This window comes from Bos grunniens, chromosome 19 (assembly GCF_055505025.1).
Source record: "Bos grunniens cultivar Pamir isolate PY7600 chromosome 19, Bosgru_T2T1.0, whole genome shotgun sequence".
Lineage (NCBI taxonomy): Eukaryota > Metazoa > Chordata > Mammalia > Artiodactyla > Bovidae > Bos > Bos grunniens.
The window spans coordinates 52,303,948-52,326,987 of record NC_141183.1 but is presented as its reverse complement, the minus strand read 5'-3'; the positions used below and the strand labels follow the sequence as shown (position 1 = coordinate 52,326,987).

The 23,040-nt window shown below is 38.5% G+C and overlaps 1 protein-coding gene across 12 annotated transcripts in view; it reads left to right on the top strand.

The window, feature by feature from the left end:
* Window positions 1-4,249: 4,249 nt before the first annotated feature.
* Window positions 4,250-23,040, top strand: part of INTS2 (integrator complex subunit 2) — a 56,577-nt gene continuing 37,786 nt past the window's right edge. For 3 of the 12 annotated variants that reach the window (XM_086355630.1, XM_086355629.1, XM_086355636.1), the window contains exons 1-11: window positions 4,250-4,375; window positions 5,738-6,044; window positions 6,908-7,046; window positions 8,659-8,761; window positions 9,584-9,697; window positions 11,337-11,467; window positions 11,718-11,891; window positions 14,525-14,751; window positions 16,417-16,542; window positions 20,995-21,066; window positions 21,154-21,268. In XM_086355630.1, the coding sequence (XP_086211756.1) occupies window positions 4,366-4,375; window positions 5,738-6,044; window positions 6,908-7,046; window positions 8,659-8,761; window positions 9,584-9,697; window positions 11,337-11,467; window positions 11,718-11,891; window positions 14,525-14,751; window positions 16,417-16,542; window positions 20,995-21,066; window positions 21,154-21,268 (1,518 nt within the window). In that variant the 5' untranslated portion in view covers window positions 4,250-4,365. The other 9 variants (XM_086355635.1, XM_086355631.1, XM_086355637.1 and 6 more) reach the window with 5 other exon arrangements.

Genomic DNA, 23,040 nt, shown 5'->3' with positions numbered 1-23,040 from the left:
TACAAAGCCCCTGTGCTGCAACTAGAGAGAGGTCTCTGTATCACAAGGAAAGATCCCTGCAACATAGCCAACACAAAAAAGAAAGAAAGTACTTAGTTCACATTCACCTCCTCCTCTCATTCAACCACCAAAGCCATGTTTGAATTCCCTTCAGTCTTCTTATAAAATGATCATCCAGGATGATGAAATTGCTTGACTTCTCATTTTCAATTTCCATAATTGTAAAATGGAGAATATTACTTAATCAGAAAATTAAATCAGATAATAGATATACAGCACTAGTACCTAGCAAGTGTTCAATAAATGTCTTTTCATTGATATCAACTTAAAAAAAGGATAGTGTTGTACAGTTTGTAACCCATTAGCAGATTGTGAAATCAATCTTAGTGTGCAGTGACCACGACTGAGTGACTGAACTGAACTGAACTGAATGTGTATTATTTCATAAGATGTTTGTTTACATATAGATGTGGATATATATGTATATCTTTGAAAAAGGTTTGAAAAACACTGCAACACACATTAGTTCTTTTGTTCCTTTGCTTATTTTTCATGTTGAAGGCAAGACTTTATTTTTAAATAGATTATCTGTCAAAGTTTTGGAAACTATTAGGTTGGTGCAAACATAATTTTGGTTTTTGCATTGTTGAAATTTGCCATTTGATAATAGAATACAATCTTTAAAAAATGTGATTATGTTAACATCATTTTAATGCCCATTTCTCACTTTATTTTTTTTTTTGCTAATAATTTATTACATGCTGTTTATATTTATTTTAGACTAGGGAAATGATATCAGACAAAAAGCAAATTTGAGTGATTTTCTTATCTAAGTTCAACATGGGTTGTAAAGCAGCAGAGACAACTTGCAACATCAACAGCACATTTGGCTCAGGAACTGCTAACAAATATACCATGAAGTGGTGGGTCAAGAAGTTTCGCAAAGGAGATGAGAGCCTTGAAGATGAGCAGCATAATGGCCAGGCATGGGAAGCTGACAGCGACCAATTGGGACGATCATCAAAGGTGATCCTCTTACAACTGCAGATGTTCCCGAAGAACTCAATGTCTACTATTCTATGGTTGTTTGGCATTTGTAGCAAAGTGGAAGCGTGAAAGAGCTTGATAAGTGGGTGCCTCATGAGCTGGGAGTGTGTTAGTCTTTCAGTTTTGTCCAACTCTTTGCAACCCCATGGACTGTAGCCCAACAGGCTCTTCTGTCCATGGGATTCTCCAGGCAAGAATATGCTGACTATAAAACAAAACAAAACCCAACCAAAACTGTCGCTTTGAAGCTGAAGCAGAAGATATCAAGAAGAGGTGGCAAGAATATACAGAAGAACTGTACAAAAAAGATCTTTGCGACCAAGATAATCATTGGTGTGATCACTCACCTAGAGCCAGACATCCTGGAATGTGAAGTCAAGTGGGCCTTAGAAAGCATCACTACAAACAAAGCTAGTGGAGGTGATGGAACTCCAGTTGAGCTATTTCAAATCCTGAAAGATGATGCTGTGAAAGTGCTGCACTCAATATGCCAGCAAATTTGGAAAACTCAGCAGTGGCCACAGGACTGGAAAAGGTCAGTTTTCATTCCAATCCCAAAGAAAGGCAATGCCAAAGAATGCTCAAACAACCTCACAATTGCACTCATCGCACACGCTAGTCAAGTAATGGTCAAAATTCTCCAAGCCAGGCTTCAGCAATATGTGAACCGTGAACTTCTAGATGTTCAAGCTGGTTTTAGAAAAGGCAGAGGAACCAGAGATCAAATTGCCAACATCCGCTGGATCATGGAAAAAGCAAGAGAGTTCCAGAAAAACATCTATTTCTGCTTTATTGACTATGCCAAAGCCTTTGAGTGTGTGGATCACAATAAACTGTGGAAAATTCTGAAAGAGATGGGAATACCAGACCACCTGACCTGCCTCTTGAGAAATCTGTATGCAGGTCAGGAAGCAACAGTTAGAACTGGACATGGAACAACAGACTGGTTCCAAATAGGAAAAGGAGTACGTCAAGGCTGTATATTGTCACCCTGCTTATTTAACTTCTATGCAGAGTACATCATGAGAAACGCTGGGCTGGAAGAAGAACAAGCTGGAATCAAGATTACCAGGAGAAATATCAATAACCTCAGATATGCAGATGACACCACCCTTATGGCAGAAAGTGAAGAAGAACTAAAAAGCCTTTTGATGAAAGTGAAAGTGGAGAGTGAAAAAGTTGGCTTAAAGCTCAACATTCAGAAAACAAAGATCATGGCATCTGGTCCCTTCACTTCATGGGAAATAGATGGGGAAGCAGTGGAAACAGTGTCAGACTTTATTTTTCTGGGCTCCAAAATCACTGCAGATGGTGATTGCAGCCATGAAATTAAAAGATGCTTACTCCTTGGAAGAAAAGTTATGACCAACCTAAATAGCATATTGAAAAGCAGAGACATCACTTTGCCAACAAAGGTCTGTCTAGTCAAGGCTATGGTTTTTCCAGTGGTCATGTATGGATGTGGGAGTTGGACTGTGAAGAAGGCTGAGCGCCGAAGAATTGATGCTTTTGAACTTTGGTGTTGGAGAAGACTCTTGAGAGTCCCTTGGACTGCAAGGAGAGGAGATCAGCCCTGGGATTTCTTTGGAGGGAATGATGCTGAAGCTGAAACTCCAGTACTTTGGCCACCTCATGCGAAGAGTTGACTCATTGGAAAAGACTGATGCTAGGAGGGATTGGGGGCAGGAGGAGAAGGGGACAACGGAGGATGAGATGGATAGATGGCATCACTGACTCAATGGACGAGAGTCTGAGTGAACTCCGGGAGTTGGTGATGGACATGGCGGCCTGGCGTGCTGCGATTCATGGAGTCGCAAAGAGTCGGACACGACTGAGCGACTGAACTGAACTTCTCTTATTCTATGCAACAACAACAAACCATTTCTTGATCGGATTGTATATTAACACAACAACCAGTGACAACCAGCTCAGTGCCTGGACAGAGAAGAAGCTCCAGAGCACTTCCCAAGCCAAACTTGCATCAAAAAAAAAAAGGGTCATGGTCACTGTTTGGTGGTTTGCTGCTGGTCTGCTCCACTACAGCTTTCTGAATCCCGGTGAAACCATGACATCTGAGAAGTATGCTCAGCAAATTGATGAGATGCACCAAAACCTGCAATGCCTGCAGCCAGCATTGGTCAACAGAAAGGTCCCAATTCTTCTCCACGACAACCCCTGACCACGTGTAGCGCAACCAATGCTTCAAAAGTGGAAAGAATGGGGCTACAAAGTTTTGCCTCATCCGCCACATTCACCTGACCTCTTGTCATCCAACTACCACTTCAAGCATTTTGACAACTTTTTTGCAAGGAAAACACTTCCACAATCAGCAGGAGGCAGAAAATGCTTTCCAAGAGTTCCTCGAATCCTAAGGCACGGGTTTTTATTCTACAGGAATAAACAAATTTATTTCTCTTTGGCAATAATGTTTATTGTAATGATTCCTATCTTGATTAATAAAGATGTGTCTGAGCCTACTTATAATGACTTAAAATTCATGGTCAGAAACCTCTACTTTTGCACCAACCTAATATAAAGTATAAAGTACTGTATCTCTGTAAAATATTTTTGTTTCAGTACCTCGCATAATATCTGGTGAATAGAAAGTGTTAAATACATATGGATTGAACCAGAAACCAGAAATAATATGCAAATATATTGCATACTTGGTCTTCTGGGTGGTCCAAAGTCCTTTGAGAAGTTGTTCAAAGTTTTGGACCCTCTTTCCACAAGAAGCTCCAGCATTCACAATTCGGCAGGGTTTCTAGAGAACTCCTAAAATGCCATCCATCGCCCACAAAGGATCTATGCTTCCTGAGAACCCAAAATAACCATCTTTAACTCATGACTGTGTTTTGAGATCAAGAGCAGAATAATGCTTCAGGGTTAGATTACTTTTTAAATTCTCCTGCAAATCCCAGGATTTGCAGTGCTGGAAAGAACTGCGGTGCTGGAAAGGCAGAAGCAGAGACGGAAAGGTGTAACTGTCTGGTTTCCATTTAGCGTTCTGGCCAACTGAACCGTGCGGCAACCTGAACATTTTACATAACGCTGTCATTTGAATGCCACAGTAATCCGGTGATGATGACACGGCAGCGCGAAGAGGCTTAATGATTTAGCTAAAGGGATTCAGCCGGTATGCTCTGGAAATGAGACTGGAAACAGCCATCCAGGGTGAAGTAGCGCTAACGGAGGCGGAGGAAGGGGCGGGGCCGCGCACGCGCGCCGCTGCGTCACCGCCGACGCCTCCGGGTGTCCTCTCGCAGCGAGCCTTCCTCTCAGTCCAGTACGGTGGCCGACCGGAGCCAGACGCTGGGGATGAATGAAGGTGCTGCGTGCGGGTGGAAACAGTCTCCTCAGCTTTTCCGTCCCTGCAGTCCAGGCTCTGCCTTTGCGCGGTGTCCCCATCCAGCCCCCGTCGCACCGCCGGCCTGATTGATCCCGACGTCTGGGGTTTTTGGTGCCCAGGTCGACTCAGGGCAGAGCTGTAGGGCTGGGGAAGCCGGGTTCTCGCCTAGGCCCAACCTCGGACCGCGCTCTGGATTTCTACCGCGCCCCGCCGGTAGGGCGCGGAATCCGTGTGGGGTCCCGGGAGGCCGGAGGGTAGACCTGAAGGTATAAGGCTCCCGCTTCTAAGGCCTCGGAGCGTTTCGGGGTCCGTGTCTGCCACCGGCCCGACTTTTCTCCAGCGGAGGGACTGGTTGGTTCACGTTACGCCCGAGGGCGAGACCTATGAGCGCTCAGGTCTCCTTGCCTCTGCTCTCTCAGCCCGCCCCTCTGTTAAAAGGCCAGCTCCTCTTGCTGAAAAGCAGAACGTTTCTGCTCACGGCTCTTGTTACGCAAGATCCTGCTAGTCTATGGGTCTCTGAGGGGATGGCTTTGGCTACCAGTTTTTTTGTTTCTGATTACTCTTGAGAAGTGCTCAAGTGGGATTCAGCTTTGTCCTTTCTGCTAGGAGCTAATTGGACCTCCGCAGCTGTTTTCTTTTCTCTTTTTTCCTTTTTTTTAACCTAGTAACAGGGGATATAGGATAGAGTTCTGGTCTCCAGAGCTTTGAAGCTGGCGTAGCTTCTGGCTGGTGAGGCAGTTTACCAGTGCTTCTGCCAACCCGTGGAGGGTGGGAAAAAGAACCTAACAGTTCTTTACATGTTCTGGCTAGGCATGCGAGATTAAAGAGGTATTGAAGATGAGCATTCTTAGTTATGCTCTTTTACTTTGGATTGTGGCCCTCAGATGATTGCTATAGTGGAGAAGGTGTTGCACTGGGATTTAGTAGAGGAGGGTTCAACTTTAGATTTTGCCGCCGACTAGTAATACTCCTCTGGGCCTGTTACTTAATCTCTCTGGCTTTCCTATTTTTTCTCTGCAAAATGAGAGTATTAGAACAGAAGATCCCTGAGGCTGGAAGACGTTAGTGTACTATTTTCTTTCTCATTTTCCAGATGGCAGTAGAAACATAGGGAGTCAGTAATTGTGCCAGGAATAGTGCCAACATATAAGATAAACCACATTTTTCAGAGTTTTTAAAAAGAGGGGCATTCGTATATGTGCAGTTATACCCCTACTTTCTTTGCTTTTTTAAAAAAATTTTAATTGAAGGATTTATAAGTATTGCATTTACTGTAAGACTGTACAACATTGCATTGGTTTCCACCAAGCATCATCGTTTTTTTCTTTTTTTAACCACTAGGATCAACAGTGACAATGACCGAGTGTACGAGCCTTCAGTTTGTCAGTCCTTTTGCTTTTGAGGCAATGCAGAAGGTGGATGTTGTTCGTTTGGCATCTTTAAGTGATCCCGAATTGAGACTTCTCCTGCCCTGCTTGGTGCGGATGGCACTTTGTGCCCCTGCTGACCAGAGCCAAAGCTGGGCTCAGGATAAAAAACTCATCCTTCGTCTTCTCTCTGGAGTGGAAGCTGTCAATTCTATTGTTGCGCTGCTGTCTGTGGACTTTCATGCTTTAGAACAGGATGCCAGCAAAGAGCAACAGCTTAGGTAATGAACATTGTATAATATGTGCATTGGTATTTACTTGGATATGCTTAAAAAAAAAAAAGGAAATCAAAATTTTTTGGAGCTTTTTAGGACTTCTTATCGCAGCGCATTCTTCCAAAAAAGAGAAGATTGGGACTCTAAACTTTGGAGAGCATTTTTTAAAAGTTATTTTTTATTTATAATTAAAATTCTAGGATCATTTGAATTCTGTATTGTGAAATGTGCTGAGAACCTTGGTTGTATATACATTTGTATTCAGGCCTTCCCTGGTGGCTCAGACAGTAGAGTCTGCCTGCTAATGGAGGAGATGCCATTTCAACCCTTGGGTCGAGAAAGTCCCCTGGAGACAGGTGGCAACCCACTGCAGTATTCTTGCCTGGGAAATCCCATGGACAGAGGAGCCTGGTGGGCCACAGTCCATGGCGTTGCAAAAACAGCCTGAGCTGACTTATGTATGTATGCAGACTCAAATGATTAGGCCAGTTGCTCTCAGTGGGAAGTGGATAGAGTAAGTTTCCTAAGAGCAAAAGGATTTATTGGAGTCTCCTGGGAGGCTTGTTAAGCTTACATTGAGTTCCCCAAGTTTGAGGCATGCTTTGTCCTTCCTTGCCCGTTGTGGATCCAGTTGTGAGCCACTGTTATTAGTGGAAGTGGGTGTTAACCTGTCAGTTGTGATTGGAGTCTTTACACAGGTTGTAAATCTCTGAAATAGACAGTATAGTATTCAGAAGTAATACATTCATGAAATATATCAGAAGAATTCATACATTCTTTTGTAGATTATTTCTATAAAAGGTAGTTTTTATGCTTTTATTTCTGTGCCAGTGTTCTCATAATTGTTTTACATGTGTGTACTTTATTAGGCATAAACTTGGAGGAGGCAGTGGAGAGAGCATCCTGGTATCACAGCTTCAGCATGGACTGACTTTAGAGTTTGAACACAGTGATTCACCTCGTCGATTGCGTCTTGTGCTTAGTGAACTGTTGGCGATTATGAACAAGGTGCATTTATTTTAATCACAGCTCAAAATGTGCATGATTTGATGTCTACACATAAAAGACAGAAACAGGCTGTACTTCCCTGGTGGTCCAGTGGTTAAGAATCTGCCTTCCAGTGTAGGGGAAGTTTGATTCCAGGTCAGGGAACTAAGATCCCAAATGGCCGGGGCAACTAAGCCCCTGTACTGCAACTGCGACCTGATGCAGCGAAAAAAAGAAAAGAAAAGGTAGAAACAGGCAGGAAGGCAGGCAGCTTCCATCCTCTTCGACACATATCCTATTTGTTAATCAAGTGTCTTCCTTTCAAAGGCTTGAACGGATATTAAGTGCCTCCTTTTGAAGGCTGTTTTATAATTGCTGTTTTCTCTCATTTATGTCTGCTCTGCATTCTGTATCGTAAGGTGGTTTTTTTTTTTCCTGTATGGAGTCCATACGATGACTTCTTAATAGATACATAGCTCAAGACTTGTAAATCACCAAAGTTGATAATATCTCTATAAGATATGATTTCCCACAGTAAATATGTGAAGTATGTACGTGATTCTTCAAAATATGTGTGACTCCTTTAGATACTGAGTGAATTACATACATCATACATAACAGTGAGTGGGGAATATTGAGGCGAATTGGATGTGGGATATTTGTTCAGCCTCTTGTCTCAGCAAAAAGATAAGTTGCTTTATTTATTTTCGCTGAAGATTTTCAGTGTTTTATTTCAGGTGTACATAGATTAGGTCATGGACTTTGGGTGATGATGGTTAACTGAAAATCCGAATTTTAAATTTGTGACTGTCAGGAGTTACCATACAAATTGGATCTTGATATTAAGACGTCTTATGTGAGATGGGGCTCAGAATTTGAGAAACAGATGTTTTTTACTTTGAGAATCTCAAGGTCAGTTACTTTATAATAAATAAAGTTTAATTTTATAAATTGTGGACCAATAAAACCTAAATTCTGTTTCCAAAGAAAATACTGATAAGGGAGAGATTTGTTTAGTTCTAGGTAGTTTTTAAGATATGTTATAAATCTTAATTTTTTTTCCTATTACAAAGTTATTTACCTCAACTCTTTTCCTCTGTACTCATACTCTTTAATTTTTTCTTTTTCATTTTCTTTTTTTCTTTTTCTTATTTTTTTGCTATGCCATGTGGCTTGTGTGATCTTAGTTCACCAAATAGGCGTTGAACCTGGGCCCTTGATAGTGAAAGCATGAAATCCTTACCACGGACTTCCAGGGAATTCCTTTATCTAATCTTTAATTTTAACTAATATTTTCCTGTATCTTTTTCTTAATGGCTGTAATGAAATAAGTGACCTAGGTAGCATTCCTGGTTCACATCTTTGGCTTGTCTTTAACTCCAGATGTCTCCAAATATTTATATAGAAATAAATTAGTAAGAGTTATATTGCATGTCTGGAATAGTAATGTGACTGACTAATTGTGGTTAAATTGGTACAAATTCATCCAGTCCTGCATGTTCTTCTACCGTATGTTAATGGCTATTAAGAGACATGGTCTGTAAGCTCAACAAATAATTGCAAGCATAGTAAGGGATCCAATTCATTACCTGAAATTAAGAGAGCTCATCATTTTTCTTTCTTTCTTTTCAAGGTATCTGAGTCCAGTGGAGAATTTTTTTTTAAATCATCTGAGCTATTTGAGAGCCCAGTCTACTTGGAGGAAGCTGCAGATGTACTTTGTATTTTACAAGCAGGTACTGTATGAATGCTAAGACATATTTCAGATGCTGTTAAACGATAACTGTGTAACTTCTTAACCTGGAATGTTGTGTTATTTGAAAGTTCACCTAATTAAGAATATACCTTAAAAGTTTAGGTCAGAAGGACTAATAGTAGCACAATGATTAAATAAATTATATTATTTCCATAGTAGGGTGTACTCTGCTGCTATTAAAATGGTGTATATTTGAAGAACTTTAATCATTTTGGAAAATGTTCACAATATATGTTAAATGAAAAAAGCAGGTGGCAAAAGGGTAAGTAGAATAAAATCCTAGTTTTGTTAAAAGTACAGTGATACTCATGGGGAATTAAAATCAGATCTTGCAAATTACTAACTTTGAGTGATGGGATTAGAGCTGACTTTATTTTTATTCTTTGTGCTTTTTGTATTTTCTGGGTTCTTTATAACAAGTGTGCATGATCAGAATGAAAAGATAGAAGACACAGAAATGCAGAGAAACTTTTCATCAAAGTAACTTTTTTGACCAACACCATCCACCACAGTGGCGATGACAGTGTTCTGTGTTCCATACGGTAGCCACTAGCCACGTGTAGTTTTGGAGTACTTGAAATGTGGCAAGTGTGACTGAGGAGCAGAACTATTTTTAGCTTAATTTAAATAATCACATGTGGCTAGTGGCTGCCCTACTGGACAAGTCAGCTCGAGACTGTGAAAAGAAAGTACCTTGATTTATTTGCTTTTAAATATCATTCGTGAAATGTCAAAGATGTTTGATGTATAATACAATGAAATATCACTCCTTAGTAATAACACTGATTTTGTTTTCTTATAGAGCTCCCTTCCCTGCTTCCTATAGTTGATGTAGCTGAAGCCTTGCTCCATGTTAGAAACGGTGCCTGGTTCTTGTGTCTGTTGGTGGCCAATGTTCCTGATAGTTTTAATGAAGGTAAATGCAATTTTAAAGTGGAATATTGGGAACTTCCCTGGTGGTCCAGTGGTTAAGACTCCATGCTTCCAGTGGAGAGGGTGTGGGTTTGATCCCTGGTCAGGGAACCACGATCTTGCTATGCAGCGTGGCCAAAAACAAAAGAAAATAAAAATAAAACAATAGCAATAACAAAAAGGGATATTGAAGAGATTTGCTTGGGCATGTGTGGGACCTATTTTTTGAGCTAAGAAGAAACATTTATAAGGTTTTATCTGAGATTTTATTTTTTGAAAATTTATTAGTGAATGCTGTAGAAATGGGCTTTCCAGGTGGCTCAGTGGTAAAGAATCTGCCTGCCAGTGCAGGAGATGCAGGTTCAATCCCTGGGTTGGGAAGATCCCCTGGCGAATGAAATGGCAACCCACTCCAGTATTCTTGCCTGGAAAATCCCATGGACAGAGGAGCCTGGCAGTACACGGGGTTGCAAAGAGTCGGACACAACTTAGTCACTAAACATAAACAATTATAGAAATACTGAATTTAGAGAATTCAAAATTGTTTGGAAATTACAAATGTAAATACAATGAGTATGCAGCGTTTTGTTTTGTTTTTTTTTTTGCATTTGTCACAAGTGCTATAATAGGGAAGTAAAAAATACTAAAGACATAGAAGCTATAATTTCTGTGTTCATTGAACAAAGGGGAGAGGATATTTATCTGTGAAATAGCCAGAGGGCAACATGAGATATATGGATCAGAAATACCAGCAATCAGACTTCCGTATTTTAGCCTTATTGCTGTCAGCTTGCAGAAAAGTATAGGGTAGAAATTGCGAAAAATCAACTAAAATTTTCACCTGTGTTTCGAACTGCTAGTAGCTGAAGATTGTGGTTTGGGTCTGAGTGATATAAAAATTACATTTATTGAGCAAGATGTTTTGCAAATTGAGAGTCAAGGAGAAAAAAGCGCTAGATCTGGGGTTCATAATTTCTGGCTTTGTGACTCACTCTTTGTGTGATCTCCATCGAGGTACTTAACTTCTTACTTGTAAAATGGAAGTATTAATATTATTTTCTTTTTGTTTCTAAGAGATTTACTGACTATTCCATGAAGGTTTAGGTTGACATTTTCTGTTAGCTCTTTAAAGATGTTATTCTCTTGGCTGTGGTCATTTTTATCTCTGTTCCTCTGTATATTTCTTTTTTCTCTCTGGCTACTTTTATTCATTTTTTTATCCTTTCTGGCTACTTTTAAGATTTTTTCTTCATCACTGGTTTTCAGAGATTGGATTATGATAAATCGTGTTATGATTTAGTGTTTCTCCTGCTTGGGTTTCACCGATTTTCTAGGTTTATAGTTTTCATCAAATTTGGAAAAATTTCTTCAAATACATGTTTGTCTTTCATTCTTTTTCTCTTTCTGAGACTCTAATTACAAGTATGTAGAACTACTTGATGTTCCATGGATCACTTCATTTTTTGAGGCTCTTCTCACTCTGCTGGATTTCAACCAGTTTCTATTGCTATGCTTTCAAGTTTCCTGATCCTTTTCTTCTGTAATATCTAATCTGTGTAAATGAATGATTGTCAAGGCTGAAAACATTGATTCTGACATCTTACTTAAAAAGCTTAAAGTAACAGAGGCTACTAAATGTTCAGTTTGTAGGGGCCTGATCAAAAATGGAGAACGACAAGACGAAGAGAGTCTTGGAGGAAGGCGGAGGACGGATGCTTTACGCTTCTTATGTAAAATGAATCCTTCTCAGGCCTTGAAGGTCCGAGGCATGGTGGTAAGAGATCTTAACTATTTTTATGAGACCAAAGCCTTTATATTAGGACCAGGAACTTTTTTTTTTTTCAGGACCTTTTTTTTGAATCTTGCAGAGATTTGGAATTATATACCGGATATATTACCTTCTTCTCTAGATTTTTGTGCTTTGTGCTATGTCTTCCCCTAAACTTTAGATGCTTCAGATTCTGGATAATCCTGGTCCTTCTCCTTATGATACTGAGTTCAATTTGTTTTCTTTGCTTTGTTAGGTGGAAGAATGTCACTTGCCAGGTCTCGGAGTGGCTTTGACATTGGATCATACTAAAAATGAAGCTAGTGAAGATGGAGTGAGTGACTTGGTTTGTTTCGTTAGTGGTTTGCTTCTTGGAACAAATGCGAAAGTCCGGACCTGGTTTGGAACTTTTATCCGAAATGGACAGCAGGTGAGGGAGAAATATGTGTTTAGGCCAAGGATCAAGCTATGTTAGTAGTTAGTAAAGGAGGAAGAAACACTTTTAGAATGATGTCATTAGGGCAGTGGCTCTCAGACTTCTTAAGTCTCAGGACTTCCTGAGATTTTACAATAAATCATTGAGGACACAAAGCGCTTTTGTGTTGGCCGTTATCTGTTGATATTTACCATACTAGAAAGGAAAACTGAAATTTTTGAAATATTTATTTAATTTATTTAAAAATAATCCTAATCTTATTAAATGTGACTTTTTTTTTAATAGAAAATTAATTTTTTTGCAAAAGAAAAATTTACCAAGAAGAGTGATATCATTGTACTTTGTTGCAAATCTCTTTAACGTCTGGCTTAATAGAACCCTTCAGAAAAGCTGCACTATATACTTGTGGGAAAATGAGTAAAAAAGGTCTGTAATGTTGAGATATTCTGACTTTTTGGACCCCCTGGAAGTATTGGTCATCTCCAGGTTTCTGGGTCAGACACACGAGAACTGCTATATTAGATCATCACCATAAGTTGTTATTGTAGACTATGGTTCATATATATATACACACATATGTAAATTATTGTGGTAAAATATATATGACATAAAACTTACCATTTGAATCTTGGTCTGAGTGCACAGTTCAGTGGCATTAATTACATTTACTGTATTCTGCAGCCAGCACCACTGTTCATTTTCAGAACTCTTTCATCATCTGATAGAAACTCTCTACCAATTAAGCAATACTTTCCCATTCCCCCTTCCTCCCAGTGTTGGGTAATCTCTCTTCTACTTTCTGTGTCTATGACTTTGCCCATTCTAGGTACCTCTTGAATGTGGAATCATACAATATTTCTCATTTTGCGTTTGGCTTCTTTTTACTTGGCACAATGTTTTCAGGGTTCATGCATGTTATGGCAAGTGTCAGAATTTCCTTCCTTTCTAAGCCTAATATTTTATTGTGTGTATCGACTACATGTATCCCTTTATTGATGAATATATATTATATTTTACAAGAGTTTTTGACTTGCAAAATATTGTACCTTTTCAAAAACATCTCATGATAACTGTGAATAGAGTTCTGTCCCTACACAGGAACTAATGCAGAAAGGTTTTTAACTTGTTGAGGTCTGTGAACTTCACAGTAGCAGATATACTGCTTAGATCCTTCTACAGTCTGTTTTTTTTATGCCATTAATTCACTATACTTTTCTTTATCCAAGTTCTTCTTTATTTATAATCCATTTGAAAACTAATTTTAAGTTTTGCCAGAGGTTGACATTTTTTGTGTACCTTGTGTATTTCAGGCACTGTGCTAAGCTCTTGGTATAAGCCTCTTGTTTGTAATTGTTCTTTGTGTCTAACATTGTTATTAAAACAAATTTTACCATATTTTACTCTGAAACTCTAAAAATAACAACTTTTCCCGAGCCCTTTGTGGTTTAGAAATGCTTTCATATTTATCATCTTTGTTAGTTCATTCATCTAACAGATATTGAGTGCTTGCTGTATGTCAGGCATAAGTCAGGCCCTCCTGAGTATGAGATGACTAGATGTTGTCCCTGCCTGAAGAGCTGTGGGGGTGACAGGCTTGTAAACTCCTAATTCCAGCAGTCCTGGGAATTAAATATTATTAATAAAATATTAGTTTCCTTCTCATTTAAGGAAGTTGGGGCTGAGACAGGTTAACTTATGTATCTAAACATACATAGTTAATAGCAGGGCTGTTGTTTAAATCCAAGCCCTTCTGTCGATTTAAATCCAAGCCCCAAATCTGAGCACTTTGTACTTAAGACTCCACTAGTCTTTATGTGTTTGAAAGCATCATTTACATGATATTTTACATTTCAAATCATCATTTATTTAGTGTTTTCTGTACAACCTGTCCAAATTAGGGTGAATAGTATTAGTGTTAGTTGATCAGTTGTGTCTGACTTTTTGTAACCCGGTGGACTGTAGCCTGCCAGGCCTCTGTTCAAGGGTTTCCCAGGCAAGAATAGTGGAGTGGGTAGCCATTCCCTTCTCCACAGTATCTTCCCGACCCAAGGATTGAATCTGGGTCTCCTGCATTGCAGGAAGATTCTTTATTGTCTGAACCACCAGGGAAGCCAAGGGTGAGTAGATTATTTGTCAAATGAACCAGTGAGTTTGCTCAATGGATTAAAATGATACTCTGAAGTTATGACAGCCTCCTTAAATGGATCAGGGCTTCCCTGATAGCTCAGTTGGTAAAGAATCCATCTGCAATGCAAGAGACACTGGTTCAATTCATGGGTTGGGAATATCTGCTGGAGAAGGGATAGGCTACCCACTCCAGGATTCTTGGGCTTCCCTTGTGGCTCAGCTGGTAAAGAATCCGCCTGCAGTGCGGGAGACCTGGGTTCGGTCCCTGGGTTGGGAATATCCCCTGGAGAAGGGAAAAGCTACCCAGTCCAATATTCTGGGCTGGAGAATTCCATGGGCTGTATAGTCTATGGGGTTGCAAAGAATCGGACACGACTGAGTGACTTTCACTTTCAAATGGATCATTTACAGGTGTCTAACTGGAGAGTTTTGTTTGAACTTCCTTTTGACTTAGTAAGTTCTCCTTGCTTTCTTCCTTTTGTGGTCCATATTTCCTCCAGAGAAAAAGAGAGACCAGTAGTTCTGTCCTTTGGCAAATGAGAAGGCAGCTTCTTCTGGAGTTGATGGGCATTCTCCCCACAGTAAGAAGTACCCGCATTGCGGAAGAAGCTGATGTGGAGCTGGAGCCCAATGTATCTGTGTATTCGGGGCTGAAAGAAGAGCATGTTGTGAAAGCCAGTGCACTCTTACGTCTGTACTGTGCTTTGATGGGGATCGCTGGACTCAAGTATTCAATAATTTGATCTTTTACCTTTTTGTCATTTTACTTTCTTGTTTCTAATCCCAAGAAAGTGAGCCATAGGCCCTTTATTCAGAGGATTTGGGTTTTCTGTTGGGCTCAGGTAGTAAGTTGACCTATGTCAAGAAGAAAGTCCCAAGGCAGAACTTTCCTAGTTGGGATGTATGCATCTATTTTAGTCTGATCGTAAATAGAATTATATAAATATGGGAGGAGCCAGAGCAGTTTAAGAAACCTATGAACTTACTCGCAGCTTGACATGACTGTGTGAATGATTGAGAGGGATCCTTTATGTAACCCATACAGCTAGCCGAAGTAAATCTGCCCTGTTTCCTTTTACAACTGAGATCATAGATTGTTCAAAGTTGATCTGTAATTACTAAGCACAAGATTTCTTAGACACAGTACTATATCTTTTTGATTAATGTCCTCAACTGTTATACATATAGTCCTCACTTTTCATGACCCCAATACATATGAGTTTCAGTTAACATACTTTAATCAAATAACACTGCTCCCTCAACAAGTAATGTATCAGTTATGTGAGTCATTTACCAAATTCTTATTTATTATCATTAACCAAAGTACTAAGTTTACTGAAAACTTTTAAGCCACATGTCACTATGTGGAAGCACGTTGTGATTAGTGACCAATCATAGGATTTCTTTTAAAATCTTTTGGCAACTGGTCCATAAACAACTATCACTCAGTTCATGAACAGACAGCAAAGTTGGGTCGTAGTTCTGCCTCCTCGTCTCTCAGTGAATAAACCTATGTGATATTTTGCAAAATTGAATAATTGAAAGAGGGAATTGGCCAATAAAAATGAAAGTGTAGCAAAGAAAGAGAAGTGACATTTGAACCAAACCTAAATAGAAGAAATAGTTGACTGAGAATGTTGACATTTGAGAGACCCTAGGTATGATAGCCAGATGAATTTCGTGAAGGTGAACTGGAGGGAAGTCACTGGGACCAAAAGGATGAAGACCTCCAGAAGACTGATGGTGGCAAAAATCTTTGCATTATAGGAACTCAAATATTTCATGACTGAGAGTACACAGGATGAAATGTTGACAGCTGATCCAAACTTCGAAGGGAAGGGTATGATAAGTCATCAAGGCCTAGAGAAGATGCTCACTCTATAAGTTATACAACGAGAAAATGGCAAGGGCTGTTTAAACTGCTCTTGATAAATCTTATAAAGACAACACTTGAATTCCTGATGTTTCTAATATATTCAATTATAGAATGCTATATAAATATTAGTTTAACTGTTTTAAAAAGTTTCCTTAGGCATTATAACCAACAGAGTTTGTAATGTCTTGACAGAAATTTTAGAGGTAATGGAACGGTTGTAATTTTCCCCACTGATTACTAAGATCATGATGCAGTTTCAGCTTGCATGGTTATTTTTGTGGTCGCACACTACCATGCAAAGTGAGGACTACCTGTATTTGTGTCTGAGGAAGAGCACTGGTTGCAAACTCAACAGCTTTGCTTTTGACATCTTAAGATATTAAAGATTTTGTAAATAGTGAGGTATCATTCCAAAGCTTAGGATTTATATCTGAAAGGTTGAACTGTTGAGAAGTCCCCTCTTCTTCCTTCTCTCCACTGAAAAAACTAAAACCTAATAGTGTATTCCTTTTTTAGACCAACTGAGGAAGAAGCTGAGCAATTACTGCAGTTGATGACAAGCCGTCCTCCTGCGACACCGGCTGGGGTTCGCTTTGTTTCACTCTCCTTTTGCATGCTACTGGCCTTTTCTACACTTGTCAGGTACCCAGCTGTATACTTGTTCTATTTTCCCAAGGTCTGCTTTTGTTTATTTATTAAAACAATATATAGAATTAATTAACTTACTGCAAAAGTGATCTAGGTGTGGACATTGGCATTATCATTTAATAGAAGGGTGTCAATAGCATCTCCTGTATGCCAGTTCTTTCGTTTGTCTTTGTCAAAGTTTCATATACATATATTTAAGGGATTCAAAGGAGCTCTTCAAGGTTTGAGACAAATGGTCGTCCTGATCCCTTTTGCCCTGTTTTTCGCTTCCCTAGAGGCAGCTTCTTTCAGTTCTTGTAGGTGATTCTTCTGGTTTTGACTCCCACATCTTTATTACTATGTCTGTATTTGCCATGTCCTGATTTTTTTGTTTTAGGAGTATTTGTTGACGTCCCACTATGAGAATGAGAAATCAGTTCTCCTTCTCTCTGTCCTCAACCTTCTCTGTATCTTTTGTATCTCTCCATTCTCCCTGTACATAAATTATTATTATTTTGCTTTGATCAGTACTTTATTGTTTAAGTTACACTCTTGGGAGCTCAGCCAAGCGATAGATGATTACTTTTCTTTAGCAAAACTTGTTTTTCCATTAAGAATTGTCCTGTTTGCTTTTGTTCTTTGTTTTTCATTTGCTTGGTGTTTTATGTACTTAGATTAATGCAGTTTCAAACTCTCTGCCAATCTAACCCTCCTCTCAAGATGTTCGGGCTCATTAGTTATTCTTTTGGTTTCATTTTCTTGAGGCAGTCCGTCCTAAAGCTTTTTGACCCCCTTGCATCTGAACTGGTTGCCTCTGCACCAGATACACAGCTCTCATCCTGGAATTGCGTTTCACTATTATTCTGGGGACTCGCTTTAACTCTTCTTTGTTGGGTCTCCTATTTCCTGCATCTTATGTCTCCATCTTTTTTCATTTGCTTCCTCATTTTGCTTCTTTAGAGTTGGGTATGTAGGAGGTAAATTATTTAGATTAATTAGATTAATTACATTATTTAGATTATTAAATTATTTAGGCTATTTCTGAAAATGTCTTTATTCTACTTTAACACTTGGTCGATAGTTTGATGAGGTATAGAGTTCTAAGTTGGAAATAATTTCCTTTGAGAATTTTGAAAGTCTTGCTGTATTGTCTTCTAACTTCCAGTGTTACCGTTGAGGAATCTGGTAACATTCTGATTCCTGGTCCTTTTTTGTGGCTTGTTTTTTTAAAATATGGGAGCATGAAGGATTAACTTTTTGTTTCTAGGGTTTTGAAATTTTTTGGTGATATGCTGTTGTATGGGTCTGTTTTTGTCCTTTCTCCTAGGTATTTAGTTAACCTTTTCAACCTGGGAACTCAGATTGCTCAGTTCTAGGAAATTTCTGTGAACGGATTTGTCTTTCACATTGGTTTCTGTGAAACCTCCTCTTGTTTTGATATTGGGCTTCCTGTAGTGATCATCGTATTTTCTTATTCTTTTTTACTTTCCTTATCTTTGTTTTGTTCTGCTTTTTAAAAAACAGCATTATTGAGACACAGTTTCAGTTCAGTTCAGTCGCTCAGTCGTGTCCGACTCTTTGCAACCCCTTGAGCGCCAGGCCTCCCTGTCCAATACCAACTCCTGGAGCCCACCCAAACTCATGTCCATTGAGTCGGTGATGCCATCCAACCATCTCATCCTCTGTCATCTCCTTCTCCTGCCCTCAGTTTTTCCCAGCATCAGGGGTCTTTTCAAATGAGTCAGCTCTTCGCATCAGGTGGCCAAAGTATTGGAGTTTCAGCTTCAACATCAGACCTTCCAATGAATACCCAGGACTGATCTCCTTTAGGAGACAGTTTGCTACTGCTGCTAAGTCACTATAGTCGTGTCCGACTCTGTGCAACCCCATAGACGGAAGCCCACCAGGCTCCCCCGTCCCTGGGGTTCTCTAGGCAAGAACACGGGAGTGGGTTGCCATTTCCTTCTCCAATGCATGAAAGTGAAAAGTGAAAGGGAAGTCGCTCAGTCGTGTCCGACTCTCAGCGACCCCATGGACTGCAGCCTACCAGGCTCCTCTGTCCATGGGATTTTCCAGGCAAGAGTATTGGAGTACATACCATAAAATTCACCCAGTTTAAAGTGTACAATTTAATAGTTTTTAATATATTTACAAGGTTGTACAGCCATTACCACAATCTAATTTTAGAACGTTTCAATCACTTCACAAAGATACTGCTCATGTTACCTTTTAGGATTTTTTTCTCAACCTTCTATTTAATTTTTAACTTCTAAGAGCTCATTTTTATTCTTCTTATTTCTTCTTTATAGTGTCTGATGCTTCATGGTGGCATGGTTTCTCTGATGTTACCCATAATGATCAGAGGGGTCTTATTTGTACTGTTTCTTTTCTCTAAGTTTCTTTTTTTCTGCCTTTTTTTTTTTGGTGTCTATTTTTCTCAGAGGTTTAGTAATGCTTGATTGTTCATATTTAAGATTAGGAGACTAAAAAGCAAATTAGAATTTCTGAACGCATAGATGAGAAAGCTCTTGGGCTTTTCAGAGTCTTGGAGAAGACTGTTTTTTTGCCTGAGAGCGAAGGCCTGAGAAGAAATCCATAAGTGAAGTTAAAAAGTGAGGGTTAAGGGCTGGGAGATCTCAGCCTGCATTATAGCTGTTCACTTAATTCTTCTACTTTTCAAAAGGCGCTGCAGAAAGCTCTGGTTGTCCGTCAGTTTTCCCTTTTCCAGAGAATCAATCTTGTTTCTTCTCTGCTGGGGGACGGCAGAGTGGAGGGTTGGTCTGGAGGTCCAACTAGACTATCCAGACTGTCTATATTTGGTCTCTGTCTTCATTCTCACTCCCAAAACCGCCTGGAGGTGCCAGTTCCTGAGCCCTTTGGGGATTCTGTGGTGTAAGTGGTAGATTGGTTTTCCTTCCTGCCAGTTTAGTATTCTGCTTTCTTGGTCTGCTAAGTCAGTTACTCCTCCTCCTCCTTATTGGCTCCAGCTTTCCAATATTTTGTGGTATTGTCCTTCATTATCATCCTGAGCATTTATGTGTTTTAAGCAAATCCCTTTAATGTAATTTGAGTGGTGTGTTTTAGGAATGTGTGAAACTAAAGTACATGAAATGAAGTGTTTTCTCTTTACCTGAAGTAATTTCTTGTTTTAAAAAGTTTATTTTTGGGACTCCCCTGGTGGTCCAGTGGCTAAGACTCTGTGCTCCCAATGCAGGGGGCCCAGGTTTGATCCCTGGTCAGGGAACTAGGTCCCACATGCCACAACTAAGATCCTCTGTGGCCAAATAAATAAATAAAATTTTTTTAAAAAGTTTGTTTTACTGAAGTATAGTCAGTTTATTGTGTTGTGTTAGTTGCTGGTATACAGCAGAGTGATTCAGTTATACACTTATATATTACCTAAAGTTATATACTTATATATATAAAGTTATACACTTTATATACTTTATATATAAAGTTATATACACTTATATATTACCTAAGTTATACACTTTATATATAAAGTTATACACTTATATATTACCTAAAATATAAATATTTACTTTATATTTTATAGGTAGGAGAGCTAAAGTACAAGAAATTTAAATGTCTTGTTCAAGGTCACACTAACAGTAATTGGCAGACAAGAGATTCCAACTCAGGTCTGGCAGACTCTAAAGGCTGTAATCTTTCTATTACATAACATTGTCTTGTATAAGTGGAGTAATATATGTATGGTTGAGCATGACCTTTCTAATTTTCTTAGTTTTGTGTATCAGGCTTTGAGGTTGGTTTTTATTTTTCCTGTTTATACTGCAGTGAAGTAGAAGAGGATCAATGGAAATTACTATTACAGATCAAAATTGACGTGTACATTTCAACCTATACCTAGGAATTTGCTTGAAACAAGTCAGTGTTCATGTATTTCTATAACTGTTCTTCATATATGGTTAGCCCCTGGCTGTCTCTTTTTACTTTTTCGAATAATGATCACTTATTTCCCTCTAATATTGAGTTCTGCTCAAAATGCCTCTACAAACTAAATTTCATTTCCCAGGTAAAAGTTGGTCTGGCTTCTGTCCTCGTACTCAGTTTGTGAGTTTTTAATGATTAAGTTTCAACACTATGGATTTTTTCTATAGGAAATAAGTATCGGCTGTTAGTATATACATTCTTCTAACATTTTAATCCCAAGGAACCTTTGTTTTTCTACAGAATGTGAGGAAGTTTATCCTCTCCAACCTGCAAAAGTAGTAACTGAGACTTTGAGAGGGTTTGGCTGTCCTTATTAATGGAGAAAATTTATGTTTCTCTGTTCTTCTCTAGAACTACTACATATCTCAATGATAATTAATGGCCAATTCAATAAGCAATTCATTTGTGGAAAAAATAATTTCCACCAAAGATAATTCCAGAATGCTTTTTTATTCTTATGCTAGTATATCTGATTTAGACCAGTGACTTCTGATATATTTTCTATATTAACAGTACTCCTGAACAGGAGCAGCTGATGGTAGTGTGGCTAAGCTGGATGATCAAAGAAGAGGCTTACTTTGAAAGGTAAGATGACTTCATTTGTATCAGATAGCTGAGTAAGTTTTCTTATCCTTCCTTTGGAAATTCACATTTTCTTTTCTGTTTCAACAGTACTTCAGGCGTCTCTGCTTCTTTTGGAGAGATGTTATTATTGGTCGCTATGTACTTTCATAGCAACCAGCTCAGTGCTATCATTGACTTGGTCTGTTCCACTTTGGGAATGAAGGTAATTTCCTCTTATCTTCTTTCTAAAGAAGATGTTTCTAACTGGACATTTCCTTGTAATGTTAAGCAAATAGGTTGTTTTTATTTTGAAGTAATTTTAGTTGTTCAAGTTTGAAACTTTATCAGGAGCTCTCTAAAAAAATACATTATGTAAACATTATTTACGAGAATAATAGATGTTCTATGTAGAAAACATAGTAAAGAAGGGAAAGATATAATTCCATGTTCAGAGATATCAAGTACTATTAATAGTCTGGTATCTGTTCTTTCTTTAAATTGATATATATATATATATATATATAGTGGTTTTAATGAACTTACCAATATATAATGAGCACTTCCTCATATCAATAAATATTCTAATACAACATAATTTTCAGTGGCTGCATTGTAGTTATTGTGTGAGCTGATTGTGACATTTTTAATGATTCCTTTATTTGCCATGTAGATTTTTCTAATTTCTGAATAATGCTTAGATGAATATCCTATGTATGTAAATATACACACAGGCATCCATACATGTATATTTTCAAACACTTTTTGGATTCCTTCCTTAGGATAAAGTTATAGAAAGCAGTACTAAGTAAGGGCTTCCCTGGTGGCTCAGACAGTAAAGCCTCTACCTGCAATGCAGGAGACCCGGGTTCAATCCCTAGGTTGGGAAGATCCCCTGGAGAAGGAAATGGCAACCCACTCCAGTACTCTTGCCTGGAAAATTCCATGGACTGAGGAGCCTGGTAGGCTACAGTCCATGGGGTCGCAAAGAGTCGGACACGACTGAGCATGTGTGTGTATATATATATATATATATATATACACACACACACACATTGATGTCCCAGTTTTTCTATAGGGATTTTTATTGATTTATTTTTCCTTTTACTGATTCAGAAGTGCTCTTTATATATAAATGATATGCTGTTATGCCTTGTATATCATATTTCATTGATTCAAGACATGTATTTTACCATATATTGAAACTTGGATTCATTTTATAGTTGATGCATAATGTTAGTGTGATAGTGTTTGCCTTTCTTTATTTACTTGAAAAGCTACTATTAAATCAGTGGTGCATATTATAATCCTTATTGTCTTAAAGATGGAGAAGTATAATATGTTGCAGAGGATTTTTCCCAGTCTTTTCTGCCATGTGAAAATTATTTTCTATGTGTGTAATATATTAAGTTTCTTTTGTGGTTCTTATTTTGTTATTATGCTTAGAAGTGCTTTTCTTTCCTCAGGTTAATAGAAATGGTCACCTATATTTTCTTCTAGTGTTTTTGTGGCCTCATGTTTTACATTTAAATCTTTAATACATGTGGAGTTAATATGGGGTGTGATGTCATATGCAAATGTTTATTATCCAGAAAGAGAGCTAGCCCACCTCCATTTATTAAATAATCCACTTCTTCCCACTGACTTAAAATGCAATAATATGTTTACTGAGTACTTAAAATTTTTTTTTATTTATTTGGCTGTATATATCTTATGGTATGTGGGATCTAGTTTCCTGATGAGAGATTGAACCTGGGCCCCCTTGCATTGGGAGGTCAGAGTCTAGCCACTGGATCATAAGGGAAGTCCCACTAAGTACTTTCATATTTGGTTCCTGAGGAAAAATACATTTTAGTGTTAGGTTTGAGAAGCTACTTCTGAAACAGAGTATTTGAATGTTAATTTTATGTATTAAGTCAAATTGTGCTTCATATATTTTACTTTCACCTGCTGTTGAAATCTTTTGGTTGCTTTGTTTTATTTTATTTTTTTTTTTGT